The 16028-nt window shown below is 38.8% G+C and overlaps 1 protein-coding gene across 1 annotated transcript in view; it reads right to left on the reverse strand.

Annotated features, from left to right (window-relative positions):
• The window catches only part of LOC106513785 (probable G-protein coupled receptor 158), a gene marked incomplete at its 3' end in the record, with an annotated part of 66051 nt that overhangs the window by 47301 nt on the left and 2722 nt on the right, over positions 1 to 16028 (reverse strand). Inside the window, 1 exon segment of the mRNA XM_014002770.1 lies at positions 2489 to 2594. Coding sequence (XP_013858224.1) covers positions 2489 to 2594 — 106 coding nt within the window.

Raw genomic sequence — 16028 nt, forward strand, 5'->3', positions numbered from 1 at the left:
ACACACACACACACACACACACACACACACACACACACACACACACACACACACACACACACATCCATATCACTCCAACAGACACAACTTACACATCTATCTCCTCGTTCCCTGTCTGCCATCACGCTCAGTGATAAAACATGATATCTGCCGCCTGCTGCTTCCGTCACACTGATAACCTCCATTCTCACACATCAGCATGACAACCTTTATAATTGCAGATAACAACCCTGATGGCAGCACTCATGTTGTACAGTTGTTGATTTGTTTTCTTTGTGTTTTAACCAATCACAGTAAGTCATAAATTAAAGCTGTTTGCATAACGTGTACACAATATGTCTTTGCCTACATAAAAAAATGCTATACTATTTGAGCTGTTATATTCCAATATGTCTGTAACACTTTGTAATTGCTACACCTTATTTAGCTTTACTTAATCATTAAGAAAAAAACCTTCAAAACATTATTAAGGATGATTCCTAATAAACTATAAATTAACATATTTATTAATGCTTTACCTATAAAGTCTAATTACTTCTAAAGCCAACATAGTAAATGTTAATTCATACTTAATAACTCATGAGCTTTGCTGACTGAGCGCACACTAAACTTTCTCCATATGCACAGGCTAAAAAAGGCAAACTAACATAGACCACTGCAGTGGCTGCTTGCTTAATCATTTAACTAAATAAACAAAATGGCTTCACTTAAAAAAATTGTATTTTATTTCTTGATTTCACATTTAACTAACCCTTTATTAATGTTTAAGTAAGGCTAAATCAGGTGTAGTTATTACAAAGTGCTACTAATATGTCTTAGTGTTTGAATTTAGATGATCAACAGAAGTTTCTTTGTGTTGTCATGTCATTTTGATTAAAATAAACAAAATATTTAGATTTTTTTATTGTAGCAGAGATGCCAGTCAGTTGCTTCTTCAAAGAAAATACCCTCACTTCTTACTTTGTGATTATCATGTCATTCAAAGTGATTAGCATTTTGTAAGCTGTTTGTATCAGTGGGTATAATGGTTATGACCCATGCACCATATTCTTGAGTTATTACAGATACCAGCTCTCCTTTCAGATCAAACTGCTAAGATTAATAAATTACTGGAAATATGGTTGCATGTATTCATTTGCATAAACACATTTGGTTCATCTTTGCTACCAGTTCCTCCTCCTGCAGCAAGAGGAGAAACCTTTACTCCTTCAGTCAGTCTGTTGTGGTGCATACAACACCAGGCAGAGACTAAACAGTGCAAACTGCAGTGAACACTGTTTAAATGAAATACTGAGAAAGCACAACCTAGTCTGATTGTGTTTTCAGGCAAACATATCCAACTGTTGTGTTATTTTAGGAGCTTAATCCTTCATAATAACTGAGCTGTGTTTTTTTCTTTCCATCTGTCCTGAGATCCTGAACAATAACAATTAAACTGTTTTAAAACTGCTTATCTGCATTTCAAAACTGTACTTTAGTAGATTAAACAATCAACATTTGGGCATCTCCTACTGTGGGTATGAAGTTGTCTAAAAAGGAAAGATATGAAATGACCAAAGCTGTTACAGTACAGTTTGAAATATAACCTCTGTTCAAGTAGCCCGATAAAAACCAGCCCCATGTTCTTTGCTTTGCTCCGTACAGAGGGTCTGGACTCTCGGCTATTGAAAAATTATTTCTTGCTGAAGGCGTAGTCTCTGTTGAACATTAAAATGACTGGATCTGATTTTACCCAATGGCTAACATTTAGCCGTGATGCATGTAGTGCGCCAACTCGACCATGAAGGAAGCTAAGCTAAGAAGCTAACCAGACATGGCGTGCGCTGTAAACAACCATCCCCTACTGGGAAGAGAGAAGTACCGAGCTGGACAACATGGCTGCAAATGAGAGCTGCAGGATTTGAGAGACAATTTTAATTTAATTTGGAAGCCTTGTCAACACAAACTGGCTTCCTTCACTTCCTCCGCTGCCATTGCTAAACTACAGGCAGACTAAAACGGTGCAGAAAATCAACATCATCGTTCAGAACTCCTCCTTCTGATCGCTGATTGACCCAGTTGAAATTTTACCAGAGAAATTCCCGTCTGTGGGAGAAATCCCAGCAGAGCAGAGAAGGGAATCTAGAACTGAGCTGAACTGCGTAGGAAGGCAAGAGCCAGGCTACCATTCAAGTGTTGTCTAGATTTTTTTCACTTTAGTTGAGCCCAGTGAGAGCTACACTTAGTCACTTTCACCAATGCAGGTGAAGTGATGTCAAGCAGAAAGGTTCCAGTGAAATGCTGTTTGTAAGCTTTTCCTGCATAGATTGGTCCTCTCTGAATTACAGCAAACGAGATGCTTTTAATGGCATCTTGAACAGAACAGATTGAACATAAGTGAAAAACAACTGACTGAATGTGATGATCGTTGATCTGGGTTTGTACAGAGCAATGCTGGTACGAAAGAAAACCACAGCTTGCTAACTGTGAAAAATGAACAGAGACTCACCTCCATGCTGGTGAGATTACAGCGATGAGTCCCAGCAAACCAGCCATTGTTGGAGCACTGGTCGATGTCCACGTCCTGTAGGTTCACGTCCACCCGAACGACACCCCTGTCAGAGAGACAGAGGACGCAAAGAAACAAGACAGAGAGGAGAGCAGGGAGAAAAAAATCAGAACATTGAAATTATTTGAGGATTACATTAAAAGAAACTGTATTAGAATAAAAAAAAATGAAGCATGACGGTGACCGCGACAGGTGTTGTAAAAGAGAGATAAGAATGGAAAGACAGGAAGAGGTGCCAACATTGTGTGAGATTGGATAAAACTCACAAAAGAACAAAAGGTCAAAGGAGGACTGATGACAGAATGAAAAATGAAAATTAACAGGAGGAACAATCCTCAGGGATGTCAGGTCAAATGTGTTACAGAAGAAGTGGCTGAAAAGGAGCAAATTGAGAGGAATGAATGAAGAAGATGAAAATGGGAAATACATTAACTGCAATGACGATGGAGAAAGTTAGAAGATAGGAACGGAAACAGCAGCCATGTTGGATGACCATCACTAAAACCGTTCATTTGATGTGGTGTTTTTTTTTCTTTCATCCAGAAAGTTTAAACGTTTTAGAAATCTTTGCCTCTTTTCTTGTTAAACTTTATTTTGGTGGAAAAGAAGCTTTCATTGTATAAAACAGGAGTTAACAGGCCGGACATTGTTCCCAGTAGTCTCCAGGTTTTCACACTCACATGTTTTCATTCATTGATTAGATGCATGACAGATTATTGAATTGTTATATTTCCATAAAAGTCAACATTAGAATGAACCGGTATCATTGCCAGCCACCATGAAGGATGTGCAGTGATGGAATCACCACTGTACGTGTTTGATTGTCTGTCTGTTAACAGAAACAAAAACTAAGAAAGTAATCACTGGATGTACTGTATATCTGTTATGATTGTTGTCTGTGTTCATGTTTTCTTCCTCCTGTCTGCCTTTGCTCCAGCCCCGCCCACTCTCACCTGATCCTCATGTTTCTCTCCCAGGTGTTTCCTGTTTGTGCTCGTTAGTCTCACCTTTATATTCTGTCTTGTCATCACTTCCCTGTCTGATCATTGTGCTGTTCACAGCCTGTATGTTTGCTGCCTCGCCTCGCCTCGCCTCGCCTCGCCACGCCTCGCCACGCCACGCCACGCCACGCCACGCCACGCCACGCCACGCCACAAGTGAGTTTTTGAGCTGCACTGTCAGCAATTTTTGTTTAATAAATCTTTATTTTTTTCCTTTTAGAAGCTGCCTGCACCCTGGGTTCATTTTTGCCAATTCATAATATCTACAACTTAACTCACGTTCAAGCCTGAAAAATCACATATGTCATGGTTGACAGATCAAGACCCAAAGATGCTGAATTGACTTTAGAAGCTCAAAACAAATATTTTTTTAAAGAGGGGTAAAAACTGCTGAGGATGAAGGGGAAAGAAATTTTGTAACTGATTTGACTGAATCCAGTTTTGTACTTTTATACTTTCTGATCATTGCAGCCATAAGGTTTAAAAAGCAAATGAGCATCGGTGTGTCTTATCAATGTGTTCTTTCTGTCTTAACAAAAGTTGATAAAGTTCCAACGTCTGATGTAAAAGTTACCACCTTCAGGGGTGTAACCGGGAAGAGACATACTGTATGTTAAAAGGCTGATTCATCATTATGTGAGAATATTTTTGTGTTAGTTATTGAGTTTGCAGCCTTAGAGCAGCTGCTAGAAGACTAATTTGCTTTTCTGATGAGGCACCAAGTCTTCTGACTGCTGCCATGGAGCTGATTGGAGTCAGAAGAGAATAAAAACATTTTAAAGAGATTCAACTGGTTTTCTGCTATGTCATTCAGACTTCCATTTATTGATCACAAATTTCCTTCAATGGTATGATGTGATTGGAGACAAGTGGGCTGAACACAGATTGGAAACAGGTGAGAGTGGGCGTGGCAGGCTGCCTGAGTGAAGCAGGGAACTGACTGAGGAGTTAATGCTGAACCCCTCAAAAATCACGAACTAATAAAATACAAAAGACCATAAACCAAAACTAACAAAAGAAACAGATCCTGACAACATCCAGAGGATAACATATTAGTCTATAAATAAAACCTGTCTTTATCACACAGTGTTTGGATTCACTCAGGATACTCTGCCCAGATCATCATCCACACTGACGACCAGAGCACCTTCATCACAGCTACACAGTGTTGCCAGGTGTACGATAATTATCGTATTTGTATGATAATTTTGCCCTCTGTACGATGTACGATCAATAATCCCAAAAAACCCGTAATGTACGAAAATTTGACCGCTCCAATGTGTGACGTAATCGACCCGACACGCTGCTCGCTGACATGAGAGGTGGCGGGTTGTGGAACACAGCGATGCCGATTTAGCGACTTTCTCGCTATATTTACAGACTTTTCAGACCCTCTAGAGACTGTTATTCAGAAAAGTGACTAGTGAAAATCTARCGACTCTTTTTCTGGTGTTATTGAAACTCATAGAGACTCTGCCGTGAACACATTTCTCCATTGTGCTGCTGAGAGCTCCTCCCTGGTCCCAGAGCACCGACAGGAGGCTTCTTCACGCTGCGTCTCTCCCTGCTGCAGACAGATATCCATCCCATCCAGACATGAAATGAATACTGCTGCTGCGACTGATCCATGATGGGATGTTAATAAAAACATTTCTATGTTTAAAATAGATCCCTTTGCCGGTCCCTAGCCAATTGAAAGGAGGGTTAGTGCTGTGACAGTAGAATAAAAACATATATTAATCTATATATATTAAAAAAGGTGCAACAGAAGAAACTTTATTTTTGTTCTCTTGACAAACTACTGTCTCTAAAGAGACGGCTGGCTGCCACGACGCAGTCGTTTTTAACCCTTTTAAAACTCTACTTCCTACCAGCTGGTCAAAGAATCAAACGTCCAATGAGACACAAAAAGGATGATTCATTGAGTTGAATGTAGAATCTGTCTCTAAAATAGATACAAAAGTGTTTATTTATGTAGTTTAAAATATGTTTAACAACATGCAAATACACCAGAATGCAGGAAACAGCACCTACTTCATTCAAAATTTTCTGGGGGAGAACCCCCCCTCCCACGTTGGGGTTATGATGGCAACTAGTAGCAGCAAAGATAAATATAATAGTACTTATGTGAAAGAAATAATAACTGTAAAATCAGAAAGAAAAGGTGGGACTGAGAAGGTGAGGAGTATAAGCAACATTTACATTTAATAAACATCCAGGTGTCATCCAGAAGCTATTTTTTAAAAGAAAAAAAACAGATTTTGGAGGCTTGCTGATTTAATTTGCTCAGTATGAACTCAATTTATTTCTTGACTAATCAAAAGTACAATAAACTACAATGATTTGTTCTTTTCCTGATTTCATTTTAACTTTGCCTATAATTTACATTTTATTCTAGTCATTTTATCTAATATTTCTTTTTATATGCAGCATTTCTCCAGACTCCATGTTTTGTTCTTGTTTACAATAAAGCTTTTGTAAAAAAAAAACAGACACCCAACAGTGCTTTTTAACTTTATTATAAACAAAAGAATGTGCAGTTTGTTGAATACAGAGCATATTGTGAGATGAGCAGGATGTATTTGTAAATTTGAGCCTCTCTAGAATGTAACTTGGGTGTGTACGATGATTTTCCTCAAAATACGATAAATTTGAGCTGCTGAAACGATAATTCAACATTTCCCATCTGGCAACACTGCAGCTACACTTATCCTCCATCATCACGAAGGGGTGCCAGGGGAATCCAAACAAACCAGTCTTTTTTATACCCATTCAGGATATGTTCCTGCTCTTTATCTTTAAACCTGTAGCTCATTGTGAAAAAATATATATAGTTTCCTCCTTTCTCTCTATTTTGTGGTTGCATGTTTGAGACAAACATTTGCAAATAGTGTGGAGACTAAAAAAACAGGTGCTGCACTCTTTTAGTGAATCAGGCAGTGGGTTTGGTATTACGGCACGGTATGAGGGCCAAAATTAAGACTATTGCACAATCATAGGTCGCTACATCCATGTAGCAAGAGGCTATATCTTTTCCTAAGCTAGTTATTGATCTGGTTAATGATAGGTCGGCACTAGCAAATGAAAAGGAGACTATTCATTGGAGAGGCTAGCAACTAGCTGGGATAAGCTGGCGTTAGCATTGGAGAGGCAAGTGACTAGCATGCCTAGGCTGCTCATCTACTTTATTAGACAAACATTTTTGAATAAAGAAAACTTTCTCAACAAAAATGACACACAAAACCATGACATGACATGAAACAAACAGGTCTGTATATGAAAATTATCTGGATTCACAGTGTGAAGTGTTTAACAGGGTAAAACACTGATGAAAGTGGCTGTAATATAACTCCATTAGGCTCTGTAAACTGATCGGTTCACACTTTTGCTGCTGTGTTTGGAGGAGAGCCCAGTTTCTATATCTGTTCGTGACTCTCTTTCACATCACTCACACTCACTCCTACACATACACATTTGGGATGCGTAATCTCTGATTACGTTCTTCGGTCTGTTTTTCTAACAAAAGAAAGGCTGCACAATCACAAGCATCTTCTGTCTTTGTTCTGATGTGGCGGTCGACACCTGTTATCTCCATCTGCCTGTTGGGGAGTGAAACAAACAACTAGAGAAAGGTTTTAAAGGTTTTGAACATTTCTTATTAAGTAAACAAAAACAACAAAGCATGACTAAATGATGCTTGGCAAACTCTACATGCTTTATGACATCTGCTTGTGTTTCTGAACTTTTCTTTTTATATCCACTACCTTTCTGCCAACACTGCCTCCATGTAACCTGGATTCTGTTCTGTAAGTGCCTTAAAAATCTGCAGTGTTGCTGAGCTGTTTGTTTCATTTCGTTGGCCTGTTTCCACTGTTTTTCTGTTTCTCAAAGCTCCCAGATTGTTGTTTGTTGCACGTTTAAAGCTAAACTGAGAGACTGAAAGAAGCAATCATTTCCAACTAAACCGCTTTGCTGAACGTAGAGTAAGCTGTGTGTACCAGCGCCCCGAGGCACCCTCTCTTCTCCCTCATATTGTCTCACCGTTCTGCTTCCAACCTGAGCATGTCGCTTGCATTTTGAATTAGTTTTGCAAAACCTTGAGGTCTTTTGATGTAAGGCGAATGAGACAGGGATAGGTTTATGATGGAAAAGACATGCTCTTCTGTTCGCAGCCAACCACGTTTCTATTTTAGAAATTTCAAAACCAGAGTGATTCAGTTTGATTCCATTCACTTTATTTGTCCCGATGGGCCAATTTTAAAAAGGTAGTATATTAAACAACAGCTGCACCAACTCCAAGGACACAAGCTGACCCACAGAGCACAAATACAGAAAGAGCTGCAGCAAAACACAACATATGTAACTAAAACAGAAAATAAAACACAAGTGCATTAACAACGTGCAGATCAAAACCACACTCACAACAAAAAAGATAAATCAGACAGCATCTTTCAGGGGTTAAAAATGCATAAAAGCACAGATAAATTTAAGTCATAAAAATGCTTATATTATTTGGCGCTGGGCAATATGGCAAAAAAAGTCTCACTATATGAACGTTTCATATCAGTCGATATTGATAATTATTGATTCGTTTTTTGTTTTATTTGAAATAGGGACTAGGAGAAAAAAGGCTGATTACAGTTTTTCTTGGTTGCTTTGACCCAATTAAAGAAACTCAGTTTTCATCATCAATTCAGCAGAGCAGAAGTCATGTCTTGCATATGTATTAATCATTAATAATTAATCATTTCTCATAACATGGACACATTTTCTCTTTTGCAAAACAGTGACCACAGGCGTCATTGCAGCAGTCCAGACTCCACTGTTTTAGCTCTGGTGACCAAACAGAAACTGTTCCTGATTATCAGAAGATACTTAGATCAGTCTGAAATCACTGAAGCACCTGTTCAACACTCCTGTACAAAAACATTCACTTAACAACCAGTCTGTAGACCTTACAAGGTGATGGATGAGGTCCAAGGCAGAAGAGACTGAGTGGGTATTTCTTATATGCTAATGGAATTTATTTATATTATCTTTATAGATTTTATTTTGGTTTATATTTACAGTATTTCAGTTTTCAGCCACAGTTGGAAAAACAGTAATGGGAGCAATAAAATTTGCATCAAAAGGATTACTGATCCTGGATCTAGTTCTTAGCAAGAAGGAAAATTTGACACAGCCTGTGTAGAAGGATAACAAATTACCAAAATTTACCAAATTTCCCTCTGGGATCAATAAAGTATTGATCCCAGAGGGATCAATACTTTATTGATCCCAGAGGGAAATTTGGTATCAATAAAGTATTTTTGAATTGAATTGAATTGAAATGGCATGAAAGGGATGTAACAGGCTACAATGACAATCATTGGTGCACCAAGTGTTGTATTTTGGTGTCCATTAATGACTGATTGAAGAGCTCACAAACTCGGTTGCAAGTTGTGTTGTTTGGAGGCCATACTTGATTTGTTTCATATTTTAAGTGTTGTGATTCAGTTAGAGCCGTTACAAACGCAATGTGTCACTTTGACCATCAGTGTTTAGGCCTGTGTGTGGAGTTTGAGCTGACTGCTGCATCGAAGCAACCAAGAAAAACTGGAATACTGTTAAACTGGTGACGGGAACTTTCTTCTTTTGTCCACAATTTTCTCTCGAGCTGTTGCACTCATTTTATTTCTTTCTCTCTACATTGTTCTTTTTTTATTCTTAAGCAGTTATGAGGCACTGCGGCGAAACATGAAACAGCTACTGCGCACATTACTCAACATGATGTTGCTAGCTTACGTACCTAAGAGTCAGTGAGTTGCCACCAACCTTGCTTAGCTGGGCCGTAAGAGGCTGAGTGGCTAAAATCCCTCCTCAGCTTAAATTCCATCAAAATGCTGTACGGTTCTGGATCAGAGTTTGGTGAAATATCAACAATCTGACGTGTTTTCTATTGATATTGTTCATGTGTCTACTGCGATATATATTCTTATTGCTTCAAAGCCCAGCCCTCATATTAAAGGGGCAATATCATGTAAAATCAACTTTGAGGATATGTATTTTCGGATGCCAAGTGGACTGCATCATAGCGTGCGACCCCCCCCCCCCGCACTGAAATGGGACAAGACAGAAGCGGAAGGAGGTTCTTAAAGAGACAGAGGCCAATTTCAAGGCGTTTAGAAGAGGAAGTGATGAGAAGATAAGTTTATTTTCTATTTAAACATAAAAACAGCATTTTAATAACAGCTAAAGTTTACATAGATACTTTATTATGGTATAGAATTTAAATGTATGCCTGAGAAACACATAATATTGCCCCATAGATGAAAAGTTGTAAATACATGGATAAAAAGACACAAATCTGTAAAATGCATATATGTATAAATATAAATGCTTGGATAAATAAGCTATAAAACCCATGGGTGAACAAGCTAAAAAAATGTTGACAAAAAATGTACACCATTAAAAAGTTGGCCTTGTGTAAACCAATGTTTATAGTTTAGAAGCAGAATTGGCCTGAGGAGAAGGCTGTTTTTCTTGTTTGTGTCCTGCAGCTTGGACGGCAGAGTCTGCAACCTGCATCCATATAAACTGTGAAAACAGTACATGGGTGGGATCTAAAAGGTGGGCCAGGGGATTGGGAGTAACTGTTATCTCCTTTGTTTTGTTGGTGTTGAGCTCCAAGCATGTGCTTTCACACACCTCGACTAAACTCTGCTGTGTGTGACCAGAGAGCGAAGACAAGAAGTCCAGTTTCATCAGCAAACTTTACAATGTGAGAATTGGGCTGGACATTTGCAGTTATCTGTGTATGACATGAAAAGAAGCAGTGAGGGGACAGCCTTGCAGTGAGCCAGTGGAGTTGAAGAGGATGCCAGAGAGGGAGTTATTTAAGAACACTCTTGGTGACGGTGTTGGTGAGAAACTGTGTAATCCAAAGAATAAGTTGACGGTTGATGTGGAGGCCTGCGTGCAATGAGCCTTTCAGCTAAGATGTGTGGCTGCATGGAGTTGAAAGCAGATGAGAAGTCTGCAGACGACGGGAGTGTGGCGGTGGTCTTGTTGATATTGGTGGGAGAAGCGGCAGAACTCAACACATCACAGAAAATGGAGTAGAAAGGAGCACTGTGTGTCTGGAAGCTGTAACAAAATTATGCCAGTTTATGAGTTTAGTAGAGTTTTACTGGTTCCTTCTGTGCAAATCCAGCTCTTACATTCACTTTACAACAATACTGAAAGCATAAACAACATTCATCTAATGTTTGTTTAACTGAGAGTTAAAATCTTTTAAAGTAGGGTTCTGTTTTAAAATTAGATCTTTGAACAAGCTCAGTTTGAAGATATAGAGTTTAGTTATGACTTCAAGTTAAACAGTAGTTTAATTTGTAAATGCAAACAGTAACAGCAGCAGCTGGCTTTAGCACTTCCCCATGCAGTCTAGAGCCAGTTTTATAATTATAATATAATCCTTCTACTAAGTTAACTTAGAACAGCAGCAGACTAGTTCATCAGTCTGGTCAGAACTAGAGTGTATTTTTCCAAACTAAGATCAAACAAAGCCTTATCTAAACAGAAAAGATATTAAATATTAAATGTTCACAACAACTCCCCAGAATTCTCTTTTGGGGAATCATCAAAACATTTTAACAAGCCCTTTGGCCAAAATTTATATTTTTAATAACTTTTCCTCTGGTTTCAAGCAAGTTATTAAGTTGTTGTAATTACCTCCGCCAATAAGGTAATGTTTTCGGTCGCGTATGTCGGTCTGTTTGTCGGTCTGTTTGTCGGTCTGTTTGTCGGTCTGTTTGTCGGTCTGTCTGTGGACATTACTCAGAAACTTGTGGACGGATTGTCATGACATTTACAACACATGTGGGTACTCGCACATGTAACACACCATTAAATGTTGGCGATGTTCCGGATCACGATGCGGATACTGGAATTTTTTGTCTTTTAATCCTCTCAGATCGGCAAAGCTGTGATGCTTTCACAGGACTTCTGTAAAAAACACTGAGCTGGATTGGACAACAAGGACTTCAAGCTTTATAAAAGTAATGTTAAAACCAGATGTAATGATGAATAATTTTTTGCCATAATGTGCGCATTTTTCCGCATTTGGTGCGCAATTAGAGAACGTTGTGTGACCAGGAAGTGCGTCACTGCACCATGAAACCTATTTTTCCCATTTCCTCAAACACACCACATTGTCGGTAGGCTTGTACACAGATCGATGATAATTGAGGAAGAGGAGTGACATGGTGGACTTTAGACTCGGAGGTTGTTTGTTTGTTTGTTCATTTTTATTATTATTTCAATGAGGCCAGATCAAGTCAAGAGCTCTTTGTGCTTCAACAAAGCGTGTGTCAAAACTAAATTAAACTAATATTTTGGCATGAAAGCATCTTCATGTTTGCCTTTAGTCAGTAAAAAAACCTCAACAAACCATGCTCCTCATGTTGGAAAGCGTCAGTTTCATGTTTGAGTTCACAAATATGACCGCAGGATTTTATTGCATCTTAATGCCAAACATCACATAAATTCATAAACTATCAACCATTTGAACTCACAAACAGCTTTAGGCTGAGCTGAGCAGCTGATTGATATAATTATGAATATATTTAATTACAGTCAATATTTGTAAATCTCCCAGGACAAAAATGAAAGAAGCTGGTCTTTTGTAATCCTCTCAGCTTGTTAAATATTCTCATTGTGTTGGTTTAATTCAGCTATGGACATCAGAGGTGTATTGATGTTATGGAAGAAAATACATTTTTGAACCCAAACACACTTGTACATTATAAGAACAGTATATTGTACAAACGCAGGGCTCTAAAGTTTTGATCTGAGCTTGGAGTGAGATTTCGAGTGGCGGACTACTGCTGCCAACACCTCAGTAAGAAAATTCTCTATTGGCTGTCCTAAAAGTCGCTAAATGACAGAAGCACCTCATTTGCATATTTGGACATTTACCAATAATTTTGATTTAGTAATGTTGAAGAGAAACAAGTGTGTAAAACACTCCAAATATGTTTCAAACTACAAATGATAATAAAATATATTTTTAGATCAGGGGTGTCAAACTCATTCAGCCTAATTTGATCTCACATGGGCCGAAACAGTAAAATCACAGGATAATAACTAATAAATAATAACAAGTCGAAGTTCTTCCCCTTTTTTATTGCAACAAATTTAAAGAACACTATGAAAATGTTATATTTAATGAACAATCCTTTTACAAATCTTCATGTCAGGTCAGCAAAATACTGCAAACTCTGTCTCAAGTTCACCAAAAACTCGAACCTGCTTTTCAAACTCCCTCCTGTCCTGTGGTCTCGTCTCTGTGTTTCCTGCCAGCGTTAACTCCAGCTGCACACAGATCCTTCAGACGGGGAAAATGAGCAAGCTCACCGTTTGCAGCTGTGTCTCCCACAAGGTCAGCTTGAATGTACGAATGATGTCATTATATTGTGTTACAACTTTTTGGTGGTCTTACAACCTTTTGTTCAGATTATTCAAGAACTCTGTAACATCCACCAATAATGCAATGTCCTGCAGCCATTCTGGAGATTTAAATTCCTTCACTGGTTTCGCTTTTTTTTTCCTCCATGAACTGCTCAATTTCCTCCCGCTGATGGTAGAAACGCTTCAGTACAGCTCCAGCTTAACCACCTTACGGTGTGGTATGGCAGGTAATGTTTTTGTCACTGAGAAAGCAGTCAAACTGTTCATGGTTCAGACCTCTTGCTCGGATAAAATTAACAGTGCAAACAACTACCTCCATGACGTGATACGTTTTTAAGGACTTATAACACAGTCCCTCCTGATGAAAAGTCCCATCTCCTCTGTTTGTGGCTTGTACTATCTCTCAGAGTTTTGTCACAACACCTGTCTTTTTCCTGATTATTGATGGTGCATCATTGGTTGCAGGCTGACAGTGAGGGACCAGTCCACTCTGACTCTGTCCAGTGCTCCGACAAGAGAGGAGATGTCATCAGCTGTTCTGGTATCCATCAATGACACTAACTCCAGAACCTCTTCTGTGATGGTTAACATCTTATCAACTCCACGAATAAACATGGCCAGCTGAGCAATATGTGTGATGCCACGAAATTGCAATAAATGAATTGACGTCTTGTTTCAGCTGACTGAGAGTTCAGAAATCCTATCAACAGCAGTGTTTCTGGTCTGGCTAATGTTGGCAAAAGCTTGTCTCTTCTCAGGGCGTACGATTTCTGCCACCTAATCATGCATGTTTTTACAAACTCACCCTCAGTGTACGGCTTGGATGCTAATGCTATTTCATTAGCAGTTAGGTAGCTAGCTTTCACTGCAGCATCGCTAACCTCAGCTCCGGATGAAAACAGACTATTGTTTCTTCAGATTCACCAACTATTCATGTTTTCTCAGTTGTCCTTGCAAGCTGTTGTGTCATTATTATATTATATTATTGTATTTTTCACCATGTTGTGTCTCTTAGTGGCACAGAATACTACATTCCTTGAAGACTGAAACTTGCTGCATACAAACCAAGCACTACTTCTGTTAATAAATAGGAACTTGTCCATTTTTTCCTGAAAAACTCGACACTATTTGTCCACTTTTCTCCTTTTGGACAGTATTTTTGATGAAAAGGATGCCAGAGTGAAAACACGTCCACAGCACAAGGCAAACATTACAACTGCTGGTTAGTTCTGAGTCATGTTATTTCTGTTGCTACTCTGGCTGTGTCTCAATTCGTGGGTTGCAGCCGACGCAGGTCACATCTGTCTGTCACTGATGTCACTGCCCCGTGCCGTAGGCTGTCTCAATTTGTAGGCACCTACTCACGTGGCTGATAAAACCCTGAAAACATCACCTTCATCTGAGTATCTAACTCGGCTAATGGTATCACAGAATTCATGGCGCCGTCAGCAAATTAAACAGACAAACAAAGATGGTAGAGATTTTTTACTGAATTTATTCATGTATAATACTAGAAATTTAACCCTAAAAATCATCCATAAAATGGGGTAGGGGAGGTGTCAGTAGTATTTCACAGGTTATTTATGATTCGATTTTATGCTTTTTAAGCTCAAAAACAATTATCGTATTACAGTATACTCGAGATCGTGTTATACATGAATAAATATGGCAAATTTTACAGCCAAGTATTTTTTGTTGTTGTTTCTTTTTTTACAGTGGAGTTTGGAAATTTATCACAGACAGAAGAGTGTAAATTAAGCAACTTGGCTGAAACTTTTGTTGCAATAAGATGTTAAATGGCAGCCCGACGGCTCGGTGGTTAGCATGTCGCCTCACAGCAAGAAGGCCATGGGTTTGATTCTCTTGGGTCTTTGATTTAATACTTCATTTATATTTGTGGTCAAATTTTTAGGTCCAAGTTCACTGATGTACATGGAGAGTGAAGGCTGCTACCCTTAGAGACAAACAAGACAACCATTCAGCTCCACTTAGACTTGCCAACTAACCTAAACATGCATCATGTGTTTTTTGTCTGCTGGAGGAAACCGGAGAACTCAAAGAAAATCCATGCATGCATACGGAGAAGATGCTAAGTGTAAGAAAATCCCCAGGCTGGGAAGTGATTCTGTTCTAACAACTGTTGTGCCACCCTGAAGCCTTCACGCTGTTTTTAACAGAAAGTCAGAGCACAGAATGTTTTAACATTCCTAACTCTGTGTATCACCTGTGCAGTGTCCACACTGATTTGTGTTTACCACCAAAGGCAAGCTGAGTAATGAAGTGAAAGATAGTAGGCTGGTCTGATGACTCATGTTTTGTTTCACGCCATGTAAATGGTCCATGCGTCTGTGTGTTGTTGAAGAGAAACAGCTCCAGGCATTAAAGAAATCAAACTAACAGGAATCAAATTTAAGTGTTTTAATTTTAACTTATCTTTGTTATTTTTAGTGTTTCAAATTTATTTACTTTTTTATTGTTGAATATTTTGTCTAACTAAATTGTACAGTACTTTGGTCAACTTTAGTTGTGTGTCTGTGTGAGTGGTTCTCTGTACAGTGGCTCAGAAGAAAGCGCTCCAGAGAATAATAAAGGTGGCTCAGGACATTGTTGGATGCCCTCTCTGAAGGAATTACACAGATTCTGTTGCCTCCAGAGAGCACAACACACACACACACACACACAGAGACTCATCACACCCCGGGAACAATTTGTTCATCAGACAACCATCAGGTAGAAGGTTCACTGTGAGGACCAGGAGGAACAGACTCAAGATCAGTTTCCAATGGCAAACTTCTAAACACACATGGTTTACTTGGTGCTGTTATGGTTGTGTGCAATAATGTCTACTTGACACTTTGAAATGGTCTACTGTTATTTTATTTTATAATGTTCTTATTTAAATACAGTATGGGAGCTACAAACATCTTGTTCATTGTTTTTGATTCTTTTTCAGCGCAACGATGACAATAAAGTTTATCTACCTACCTACCTACCTACCTACCTACCTACCTACCTACCTACCTACCTACCTA

The sequence above is a fragment of the Austrofundulus limnaeus genome, unplaced genomic scaffold, assembly GCF_001266775.1.
Source record: "Austrofundulus limnaeus strain Quisiro unplaced genomic scaffold, Austrofundulus_limnaeus-1.0 Scaffold15, whole genome shotgun sequence".
Lineage (NCBI taxonomy): Eukaryota > Metazoa > Chordata > Actinopteri > Cyprinodontiformes > Rivulidae > Austrofundulus > Austrofundulus limnaeus.